Here is a 12,329-nt window from a genome sequence, read left to right as displayed (position 1 = left end):
ACTATACACAAGAAACTTGGACTACTGCAAAATATAAAAACAATTTAATAATAATAGATTACCGATATAATTTTTGAAATATTTAAAGTCAAATTTTATGTTTGTAACTCGTTTATCGTCAGCCATTTATTCAAATAAAGATAAAAATATAGTTACAGAGAGAGAAATGTTTAACTTACACACTCCTCCACGTCTCTGTTATAGGTATAATCAAGCGCGTTATTGCCAAATTTGTTTATTTATTCCGGCAAGTAATAAATACCAAAGTAATTTTATTACTTTAATTTATTAAATAAGTAAAAATCACCAATTATTAAATTGTTTAAGTTATTTTAAATTAAAATAAAGAATTTTTACGAATATTGGGAAAACTAAAATAAAAAAAAATGTTAACATTATTTTGACTCATTAGTTACGCTCGAACTTCCTTAATAACTTTGTAATAGTTAAATATTTTTTAATAAAAATTTAGGGTAATAAAATTTAATGTACCCTTAATAAAATAAAAAAAATCCGATCCCCAAATTCCTTTATTTTCCCTGTCAAAAAAATTCCCGAAAATCACCTCTTTTTTTCGACCGTCACAGTAGTGTTCCCCCTTAATTAATAAATTTAATTAGTGGGAATAATATTATTTTTAATTAAATATATTTTTTTTATTTAGGCTCTAGCTAAATTTCAAAACACAACGAAATTGACAACCAGAAGTGGTATTGAGCAGGAAGAAAGCCTTTTATGTGAGTCAGCGGCACGTGAAACATCACTACAATCGTTGATAATTGAATTAGAGAATGAAACAAAACAATTAAGACATGAATTAGAACGAGTACAGGTAGAACGTGATCACGCGTTGCAAGAACGTGAAGATGTGGGTAAAAATCATGAGCAAGCTGAAGTTGAACGTAAAAATTTACGGACTGAATTACGAGAGTGCCGATTTCGTGAGACAAGATTGCTCCAGGATTATACAGAGCTTGAGGATGAAAATATATCCTTGCAAAAGCAAGTATCAACCCTGAGGTCCAGTCAAGTTGATTTTGAAAGTGCGAAGCATGAGATACGCAGGCTGAGCGAGGAAGTCGAGCTGCTGAACAGTCAAGTTGAAGAGCTGTCTAACTTGAAAAAAATAGCGGAGAAACAGATGGAGGAGGCACTAGAATCACTCCAAGCTGAGCGAGAAGCTAAATATTCGCTGAAAAAAGAGTTGGACCAACGTATGAATAGCGAGTCTATTTTTAATTTAAGTAATTTCGCCCTCATACGCGGTATAACTGATGATCAGACGATATGCAGTGATGGAGAAGACGATTCTCCGGCGCTCAGACGGATTGAGGCTGATTTAAAAACTCAAGAACCCGGGACATCTGCTGCTGGTAAACAAGTTGATTTGTTTTCGGAAATTCATTTGAACGAGCTGAAAAAACTGGAAAAACAACTTGAACTAGCGGAATCGGAAAAAAGCGTGTTGTCACAGAATTTAAAAGACAGCCAGCATGCTGTTGAAAAAAGTCAGGGGGAATTACAATCATTTGTTGCTAGAATTGTTCAGTTAGCGGCTCGTGTTCAGTCGCTTCAGCATTTACACTCTAAACTTCCGGAAAAACAAACTGAGGAAACGGCCATCGATAAACTCACTCAAGTAATTTTATCCTTTATTTATATAGTATATTTTTAAAAGTTAACTCTAGGTTGCTAGACACTTGCATGTCAGGTATCTGATTCAATTTTAGTTATTGATTCAAAGAACGATAATTATTTTATTAAAATTGAATAAATTTATCAGATCAATAATTATTGAATTTATGAACGAGAAATTGAATTTTAATATTTCAGATATTTTTATTAAATTTTCAAATATTTTTGCAGTGCCAAAAGGGCGTATAAATTTTTGAAGTTATACTTCTTTTGGCGCGTTAGGCAAAAATAATGAGGGTAAATTTTTGCGATGCGCGCGCACACCGTCACGAAAAACCGACACCCTGAAGTTAGCTACTCAACATTTTAGTTTTTTAAAAAAAAGTTACCAAAAAAATAAAAATAAGTACTGGTAACTGTATTCACGATATTTCATATAAATATATATTTGTAACTTCCCGCTAAGAAAATTGAAAATTTTCAATAATGGGAAGTTATTGATTTCGGTCCGATTTTTAAAAGTCAAGTTTTCACCGGATGTCTTACGGTTTCTCAAAAACGAATCAACCGATTGAGTTCTACGACACGTCATTAGAAAGGGTATATCAAAACGTATATCTGATTAGATTTAAGAGTTAATTCAGCAAGCCATTCCAAAGAAATTAAAAAAAAATTTGAATTTTTACGTTTTTTAAAAATAACTCCAAAGCGTGTGAAAAAATCATAACAAAACTATGTATACATTTTTTGTTCTTGAAAAACTGCGTCGAATGCTTTTTTAAAAAAGAAAATCGAACGACACATTCAAAAGTTATCGTTGATTAATAAAATGTGAAAAACTGTGCTTTGAGCTTGAAAAGCTCAAATATTAATCAAAAAACATATTTCAAGATGCTTGAAATGCAAACTTAGCAGGAAGTTCTAGGGTTGGCCTCCACGGTCAACCGATTTCCAGATTGTTTTAATTGGTGGTAAAAAAATTTTTTGTACGCCCTTTTGGCATTTGGGTCGCGAATTATTGAATTCATAAACGAGAAATTGAATTTTAATATTTCAGATATTTTTATTAAATTTTAAAATATTTTTATAAGTTAAAAAAAAAAGTATTTTTTTTTATGAAAATTAAGTTAGCCGACACCTAAAAATTTTTATAATTTTTTTTATTGAAAAAATGATTATAAAAAAAATTAAAAAAAAATGTTCATTTGTAAAAAATTTGAAAAACTGTGTGCAATTTTTTAAAAATATTTTTTTGTTCTAATTTAATTATTAAAAAAAATAAAAAAATTAAAAACGTCGGCTAACTTTAGCATTATTTTTTTTTTTTATTAATTAAAATACTTGTGTTTTTACAATTGCCAAAGTGAAAAACTTATTTAAATTTAAAATGATTTTATTAAGCTGGTAGTTATTTTCTTTAGAGAAAATTTAAATAAATTAAAATGCTATAAATAATAAATTGGCTTTAAAAGCTTAAGGAATTATATATCTAATCTGAAGGAATTAATTATTAACAGGCTGTTATGCAGTACCATCAATGGAGCACAATGTCTGCACGAGAAGTTGAGCAGTTGCAGAAAGACCTAGCTGAGCTTGAAGACAATTTAACTGTTTCTGACGCAACCCAGCAATTGCGAATGGAATTAACAAACCTCCGTAACAAGGTATTTATTATTAACGCTAGCTCGAGTACACACGTTTAATAATTAATGTTTATTTTCGACAGTTGAGTATACAGTAGTAAATAGTAAATAGTATCGCGTTAGGATCAAAGTACTCAGTAGTATAAATAAATAATAATAAAATTCTTGTGTGAAGGTAAAATGGGTTGTGGGTAAATAAGTAGAATAAAAAACCAGTATAAAATTATGGGATTCCAGATACCGGTGTCAGAGAAGTGTCTTCAAGAAAAGGTTGGAACTTGTGACCTTTGTTTACGCATTTACCACCTATTAATAACAATTACTTGACTTAATGTTTTGCCTATCTAACGATTTATTATTAAATTATAATTATTTATAATTGTAATTGCTTTTACGGTTACCCTAACAATGTCTATTAGGTGCAGCTTGTACAAATTAAATACCTACTTTATCTTGTATAAATATCGCGTTACTAAAACCATAAAGGCGTATCCTGTTTTTTCGGTTTATTATCATTTATAAGTCAGAGTAAGAAAAAAAATTGCAAAGGTAATAGAAATTATCACTCCACAACTTAATTTATGTTAACAAATATTTATTTAAGTGAAAAAACGAATGAAAAATTAAGAAAAAATAAATTTATCAGGGTATCAGTCCAATGCCATCTCTATCGTCAGGATCATCTGTGTCTAAGATAATGAAAAAAAAAGGTTTTTTACATTTTTTTTTAACATAACTTAATAATAAAAAAATTTATAAACTATGACCAAGGCTGAAAATTAAACTTTGATAATACCGATGATATTTTGTGGGATGGTACCTGATGTACAAAAATAATTTAGGTCATCAAACTTACCTCAAAATATTGGTATTAAAGAATCATAACAATTCTCAAGAACAAAGTTCTTTTTGAGTTACTTTTTTAAAATTACAGTTCTAAATGGCTTACAAAACTCTTTTGTTAATTGTAAATACATCTGAAGTAAAAAAAAAAATCAGTTTAGAAAAACTATGAGGCTAAATTTATTAACTTGAAGACATACCGCTTGGTCTCACGTTGATATGAATTTATTTTTTCTTAACTTTTCAAGGGGTACAACCAGTGTAAAATTTTCAAAAAATCGTTTTTTTTTTTTTTTTCATATTTCGATAGATTATACTTTTAAAAATAACATACTCAAATTTTAAATCGATATCTGAAATAGGTTTTGAGTTACAGCCATTTTAAGAGTAGCCATTCAGCAGTTAGATCGTTGCATTAGCTACAGAAAAACGTGTTTTTCTCGAAACAGCATTTTTTGAATTTGCTGGAGTGATTACTCGAAGACAAATGATCCGATCACTACCAAATTTTTTTCTGTATGTTTTGTATATAATTCTCCATACGATGACCCTCTAATTTTTTGATCTGATGAAAAATCGAATTTTGGCAAGCCAAAAACGACCAAAATTTTGGGTAAAATTTAACTTTTTTTTTTTTAAAACGCCACCATTTTTTCAATTTTTGATATTTTTTTTCGACCGTGGGTCATCCTACGGACAATATCTTCTAGTTTAACGAGAATTTCTTATTTTTGGGTTTTATCCACGGAGAAGGCCGGAATCACTCCAGCAGTGGAGGACCTTTTTTTTTTTTAGCGCCGTCGGAGATCGCGTGTATTTTTTTTCTTCAAAAATTTTACTGTATATTCTTAAAATATATATTAATATACCCTTAAAATTTTAGAACAGTTCATACAGGAGTTTTTTTTTATTTTAATTCCCAAAAATCGCTTTTTTAAGGGGTTGTGCCCCTTAAAATTACAGTTCTAAATGGCTTACAAAACTCTTTTGTTAATTGTAAATACATCTGAAGAAAAAAAAATCAGTTTAGAAAAACTTTGAGGCTAAATTTATTAACTTGAAGACATACCGCTTGTTCTCACGTTGTTATGAATTTATTTTTTCTTAATTTTTCAGTCGTTTTTTCACTTAAATAAATATTTGTTGATATAAATTAAGTTGTGGAGTGATAATTTCTATTACTTTTGCAATTTTTCTTTGTACTCTGATCTATAATTGATAATAAATCGAAAAAACAGGATACGCCTTTATGACTTTAGAAAAATGTTTTCTTAAAACCATAAGGGCGTATAACAAAAAAAAATTTTTTTTTCGTTTTTTTCATAGATGTTAATGTTTTCAACATTTTTACATTGATTGGAGCAAAAAAATTTTTTTTATACGCCCTTATGGTTTTAGTAACGCGATATTTTACTCTACTTAATTTTATACTTCATATAAATTAATAGCATTATTACATACTATATACTCTGTTCATAAGTTTACTCGTTATTATTTCACCATCAGCCATACTCTGGTCTTCATTTAATAATTTTAGTATTACATACATACAAAGCAGCAAGTGTATCGTAATGATAAAAATCTTGCTTATCGTGGCAATTATAAATCTTCCGTACACGTATGTTTATTAAACAAGCTGAGATAAGCAGGTGGAATCATCGATTGTACCGGCGAGCTCACTAAGCTTTAAAGTGAATGTGCTTATAAATTAATTCATTTAATTATTATAATTAATATATTCATTATAATAGAGGCTGGTTATTGAATATTGATATTTATTATAATTCCATTCAATATTCGGTCTATTATTTCTAATGAATTTTTAATAATTAATTAAATAAATCATATGAATGTCTCGGTCACTATTAACGTGGCATGATATCGATACAATGAATAAATAAGTAGAGTAAAAATTGCACGAATAAAAATTTTAAAAAATTTATCAAGCTGAATATACACATTTTTAAAATAAATAAATAAAAAACTGCAAAATGCAATTCGTGCTTACAAGAATGCATAAATAATGAAGCTATAAAAAATTTAAATCTTACGATTGTCATTTAAAATTACTTATTTATTTAAAAATAGTTTAGTTGATTTAAAAATTAAAGATAAAAATTATTTATTTCAGCTACTGGATACTGAGCATCGGAATTCTCAGCTTGAGTCTGACATTGAAATTCTTTCAAAGCTGGCTTGTGAGGCTGGAGGGTGTCTAGACACGGCTCAGAATGATCTTCAGAATATTTCTGACGAGCTGGCTCAGCTTTACCATCACGTGTGCGCAGTAAATGGCGAGACACCTTCACGAGTAATACTCGATCATGAGAAAATAGTTCCTGAGAAAGAAGAGAGTGAGGATAATGGAAAGATTGAATGGTTTAGAACACTTTCCAAAACAGATTTGCCTATCAAAGATCTCAAGAGTCTTAGCAAAGCTAAAGAAATCGGTAAACATATTGAAACTGCTATGGATCAAATAAAACACCTGAGAAATGCCGTTGAACACACTATCGATATGTCTAAATTGAAAGGAAATCAAACTGATAATTGTAAGTATTTTATTTTTACTAGCAATCTTGCAGTCACTATGTAACTGCTGTAACTTGTGAACTATAAAAAATAAAAATTTTGCTATATTAAATAATGACTTTTGTTAAATTGCACTGTACTTTCTTAAATATTGATGTTTTTAAAGATATAAGCTCACCCTGACATTACACTCATCGAGACCTCTCATTTGAGTACCCACATCAATTTTTCATATATTTTATATATTTATATATATGAATATATGAAAAATATATCAAAATGCATGTGGGTACTCAAATGAAAGCTCTTGATGAGTGTAACATTGGGATGAGCTTATATTTTTGAAAACGTCAATAGTTAAGAAAGTACAGTGCAATTTAACAAATATTTTGTGAAATATTGACGTTTTTAAAAATATAAGCTCATCCCGATGTTATACTCATCAAGAGTTTTCATTTGAGTACCCACATGCATTTTGATATATTTTTCATATATACATATATATAAATATATGAAAAATTGATGTGGGTACTCAAATGAAAGGTCTCGATGAGTGTAATGTCGGGATGAGCTTATATCTTTAAAAATGTCAATAGTTCACAAGATATTTGTTAAATTACACTGTACTTTCTTAACTATTGACGATTTTAAAGATATAAGCTCATCCCGATGTTACACTCATCAAGAGCTTTCATTTGAGTACCCACATGCATTTTGATATATTTATCATATATTCATATATATAAATATATAAAATATATAAAAAATTGATGTGGGTACTTAAATGAAAGGTCTTGAAAAGTGTAACATTGGGGTGAGCTTATATCTTTAAAAATTTCAGTTGTTGACAAGATACGAAGTCATTGCTTAATTATTGATATTTTTAAAGATGTAAGCTCATCCTGATGTTACACTCATCAAGAGCTTTCATTTGAGTACCTACATGCATTTTGATATATTTTTCATATATACATATATATAAATATATAAAATATATGAAAAATTGATGTGGGTACTCAAATGAAAGGTCTCGATCAGTGTAACATCGGGATGAGCTTACATCTTTAAAATTGTCAATACTTCACAAGATACAAGGTCATTTTTTAATTATGTTACTAGAGATAGAGCATTTTCGAATGCAGTCTAAATACTTATCGTAATAAATTGTCTATCGGTGAAAATGAAATGAAACCTTGAAAAGGCACAAATTCAAGTCAAGACCTTTGCAATGACACTAAATTTCACTAAATAAAAATAAAATTTTTCTTATTCTCTTAGTAATATAGATAAATTAATTTAAGAGTTGTAAAATTTTTTATTAAAATTATTTAACAACCCTCTTTATTTTTTTAATTTAAATAATAAACATAACTAATATATCGTTTCGTTTTATCTCTAGCCGGCAATGAAAATAAAGCAGACGAAGGAGATCTGCAGGAGCAGGTAATAAAATTAAAGGCGTTGTTATCAGCTAAACGAGAACAGATAGCAACTTTAAGAACTGTACTAAAATCAAATAAAAATACCGCTGAAGTTGCGTTGACCAATTTGAAGAGCAAGTACGAAAGTGAAAAGAGTATCGTCAGCGAAACTATTTCCAAGCTAAGGAATGAACTTAGACGGCTGAAAGAAAATGCAGCGACATTCTCAAGTAAGTGCCTTGTCGAACTTTTATTACTTTGTTACCACGAGTTTAATTCATGAATTACAAAAATTTATTATTTTTTATCCCGTATTCCCTCTAACAAAATTTCATTAATTTATTACCTTATTTAATCGTACATTAATATCAACATCAATACTGGGCTTTAGCATTTGCTTACATGGCGATACTAATGTCAAGTTCTTTTACAATAGACTTAGCGCTTGCTCTTAACATTTGCCATCAAGAACGTTCTTGTGTTAAATAATGATAACTTAATAAAGCTATTTTTTGTTTGTATAGTTTCCTAAGTCGTATTCCTCATTTTTATGTTTCTCCCGTTCATGATTGTTGTATTTTTTCCTGGTAGCTTCGTTTAGTTTCATCAAAAAATCCTCACTCCTTATTCACATCAAGGTTTTGGTTCCTTCACATCATCCATTTATATGTTGCGTTACTAAAACCATAATAGCGTATAACAAAATTTTTTTTTGCTCCAATCAATGTAAAAATGTTGAAAACATTAATATGAAAATTAAGTTAGCCGACATTTAAAATTTTTTTTTTAAAGTCGCATAAACTACTAAGGTCATGAGCGACTATGGTAGGGGGTAAACTTTTGAGATTGGAACTCGTTTTATTTTTTGGGATGAGCAGAATAATACACTTAAATATTGAAAATATTCATTGGTGTACGCCGGACTCAGTCCAATGCTTTGGTAAGCAAGAGCCGGATTCGATAGGGCTATTGCGCGCCTAAAAATTTTTAGAATTTTTTTTTATTAAAAAAATTATTGCAAAATAATAAAAAAAAAGTTTTCATTTGTAAAAAACTTGAAAAACTCTAGTTTATTTATTTATTTATTTTCTTTGGAAAAGACCCAACAGCTAATGGCCATTAACAGGGTCACATAAGTTTACATTTAAAATACAATATATAAATTTTCACATTATTATAAATACATTTCAGATACAAAGTATTTTGTGTATTTAGATACAATAATTTTTAATTTAATCGAAATACAATTTGTAACTAAAAATTAAGATTTAATGAGAAGACAGCGGCCAAGGGCCTTATATTAATAATTAATAATAACTAATCTCAATTTGTTAATATTCTAAAATTTAAATTAACAATGCCAACATAATATTATAAAATAAAATAAATAGTGCAATTCTTAAAAAATATTTTTTAGTTCTAATTTAATAATTAAAAAAAAATTATAAACGTCGGCTAACTTTAGTGTTATAATATTAATATCTATGAAAAAAAATGAAAAAAAAAATTTTTTTTTGTTTTACGCCCTTATGGTTTTAAGAAAACATTTTTCTAAAGTCATAACGGCGTATCCTGTTTTTTCGGTTTATTTTCAATTATAAGTCAGAGTAAGAAAAAAAATTGCAAAGGTAATAGAAATTATCACTCCACACTTAATTTATGTCAACAAATATTTATTTAAGTGAAAAAACGAATGAAAAATTAAGAAAAAATAAATTCATCGGAGTATCAGTCCAATGCTATCTCTATTGTCAGGACCATCTGATTTTATAATAAAAAAAAAAAAAGTTTTTTAATTTTTTTTTTTAACATAATAAAATTATTCATAACAAAATTAATTTTCATGATGTAAAATTAATTATTTATAATCTAAAATTAATTTTCATATAAAAAAAAAAAAAAAAAAATTTCGTAAACAAAATAAAAAATTTGTTTTATGCCGTAAGATGGACGGCGGAGTTCCTAAGATGGTCCACCTTTACAAGCATGGAATGTGAATGATATCCATACATGCTTGTAAATTAAAATAAAAATTAATTAAAAAAAAAAAAAAAAAACTTAATAATAAAAAAAAATTATAAACTATCATCATGGTTGAAAATTAAACTTTGATAATACCGATGATATTTTGTGGGACGGTACCTTGATGCACAAAAATGATTTAGGTCATCAAACTTGCTTCAAGATATTGGTATCAAAGAGTCATAACAATTCTCAAGAACAAAGTTCTTTTTGAATGACTTTTTTAAAATTACAGTTCTAAATGGCCTACAAAACTCTTTTGTTAATTGTAAATACACACATCTAAAGTAAAAAAAATCAGTTTAAAAAAATTTTGAGGCTAAATTTATTAACTTGAAGACATACCGCTTGTTCTCACGTTGTTATGAATTTATTTTTTCTTAATTTTTCAGTCGTTTTTTCACTTAAATAAATATTTGTTGATATAAATTAAGTTGTGGAGTGATAATTTTTATTACTTTTGCAATTTTTTTTCTTACTCTGACCTATAATTTATAATAAATCGAAAAAACAGAATACGCCCTTATGACTTTAGAAAAATGTTTTCTTAAAACCATAAGGGTGTATAGCAAATAAAATTTTTTTTTCGTTTTTTTCATAGATATTAATGTTATAACACTAAAGTTAGCCGATGTTTTTAATTATTTTATTTTTTTTAATTATTAAACTAGAACTAAAAAATATTTTTTAAAAATTGCACTTAGAGTTAGTCAAGTTTTTTACAAATGAAATTTTTTTTTTATTATTTTGCAATAATTTTTTTAATAAAAAAAAATTCTAAAAATTTTTAAATGTCGGCTAACTTAATTTTCATATCAATGTTTTCAACATTTTTACATTGGTTGAAATAAAAAAAATTTTTTTATCCATCCTTATGGTTTTAATATCGCGATGTTTGTTTATTTAATCATCGTTTTTATTTATTTCCATGGTGAAAGTTTTTTTTCTAGTCAATTATCGTTTAAAAAAAAAAAAAAAATAGAACCTTGTGTGTTTTAAAATACCCTCTAACACATAAACCTGTTCAGGTCTGCGAGCAATGTTTGCTGCGCGATGTGAGGAATATGTAACACAAGTTGAGGAATTGCAACGTCAACTGACTGCTGCCGAGGAGGATAGGAAAACGCTCAATCACTTGCTACGTCTCGCAGTTCAACAAAAGCTAGGACTTACTATGAAATTAGAGGAATTGGAGGTTGACCGCGAATTGAGAAATACTCGTAGACATGGCGGAAGTGGCGGTGCTGGACGTGGCCGTGCTCCTCGCATGCAACCGACGCACCGTCCTCATATGGGTAGAGATTTTTTCTAGAAAATGGTTAAGATATGGAGCAAAGTTTTCTGAGTGATGATTATTATTTTTTATAAATACTATCGCGTTTATAATTATTATTTTATTTACTTTATTTACTTTTTAACTTTTTTCGGGTACATGGAATTTTATCGAGAGTATATTAGTAAGTATACTAATACGCTTTAATTGTTATTCTGACAATACCGGTCAATTAAAAACAAACGTATCACATACTGGGTTATCGCGGTATTATTTCATATTGATCGAATTCGGATTGTTTTACAATTCAAATGCTTTTAACGTAAAAACTCTTTTTATTCTCCGGTCATTTAATAAAATTTTTTTTATTCTGTGGGAAAGTTTATTCATGAAAAAAATGTTTGGTGAAAATTTTAACTTTATTATCCGAGTTATTTTTTTTATTTTTAATTTTAATCTTGGATAATTTTTTTCCCATTCTATTGAATTTTAATTAAAGATTTTAATAATTACAAAGTTTAAATATAACAATTGCGGTGAAATTTTTTTTTTTATTTCATTTGAATTTTTATTAGAAAATTTTAGTCGATATGTGAACCATAAAGTGATTAATTAAAAAATAGAAGGTACCGCGGTAATAAAAATTTTTACGTACTCCGAAAAAAAATGATGATATACGCGATGGGAGTTAAATTGCCTCGGGAATTGATGTTACTATCGATACCATTAATACAGATGAAATAAAAATTCAGAGAGATATTTTACTTAAAAAAAAATAATGAATAAAAAAAATTATATTATAAAATTAGAAAAAAAAAAAAGGAGAGAGATGATAATAAAAAATACTATCGAATCCGAATAATTGTCATGGTATTTGTTAGCATAACTAAATTTCCCAGCGGATTAACTAGATTCCCAAGTTTTTTCTCTCAATATTCATCACTCACGCTCCATGTCGTT

At 28.0% G+C, this 12,329-nt stretch overlaps 1 protein-coding gene across 2 annotated transcripts in view; it reads left to right on the top strand.

Moving 5' to 3' along the window:
* Positions 1 to 11,793, top strand: part of LOC123264438 (protein bicaudal D) — a 32,905-nt gene extending 21,112 nt beyond the window's left edge. Inside the window, exons 3-8 of one of the 2 annotated variants that reach the window (XM_044727737.1) lie at positions 665 to 1,639; positions 3,153 to 3,299; positions 3,516 to 3,548; positions 6,253 to 6,673; positions 8,053 to 8,304; positions 11,125 to 11,793. In XM_044727737.1, coding sequence (XP_044583672.1) covers positions 665 to 1,639; positions 3,153 to 3,299; positions 3,516 to 3,548; positions 6,253 to 6,673; positions 8,053 to 8,304; positions 11,125 to 11,408 — 2,112 coding nt within the window. In that variant the 3' untranslated portion in view covers positions 11,409 to 11,793. The remainder of the gene's footprint in view (positions 1 to 664; positions 1,640 to 3,152; positions 3,300 to 3,515; positions 3,549 to 6,252; positions 6,674 to 8,052; positions 8,305 to 11,124) is intronic. The other variant, XM_044727738.1, reaches the window with a different exon arrangement.
* Positions 11,794 to 12,329: the final 536 nt, after the last annotated feature.

The sequence above is a fragment of the Cotesia glomerata genome, linkage group LG4 (genome assembly GCF_020080835.1).
Source record: "Cotesia glomerata isolate CgM1 linkage group LG4, MPM_Cglom_v2.3, whole genome shotgun sequence".
NCBI lineage: Eukaryota > Metazoa > Arthropoda > Insecta > Hymenoptera > Braconidae > Cotesia > Cotesia glomerata.
The sequence above is the reverse complement of the archived record's forward strand: the minus strand, read 5'-3'. Positions and strand labels throughout refer to the sequence as shown.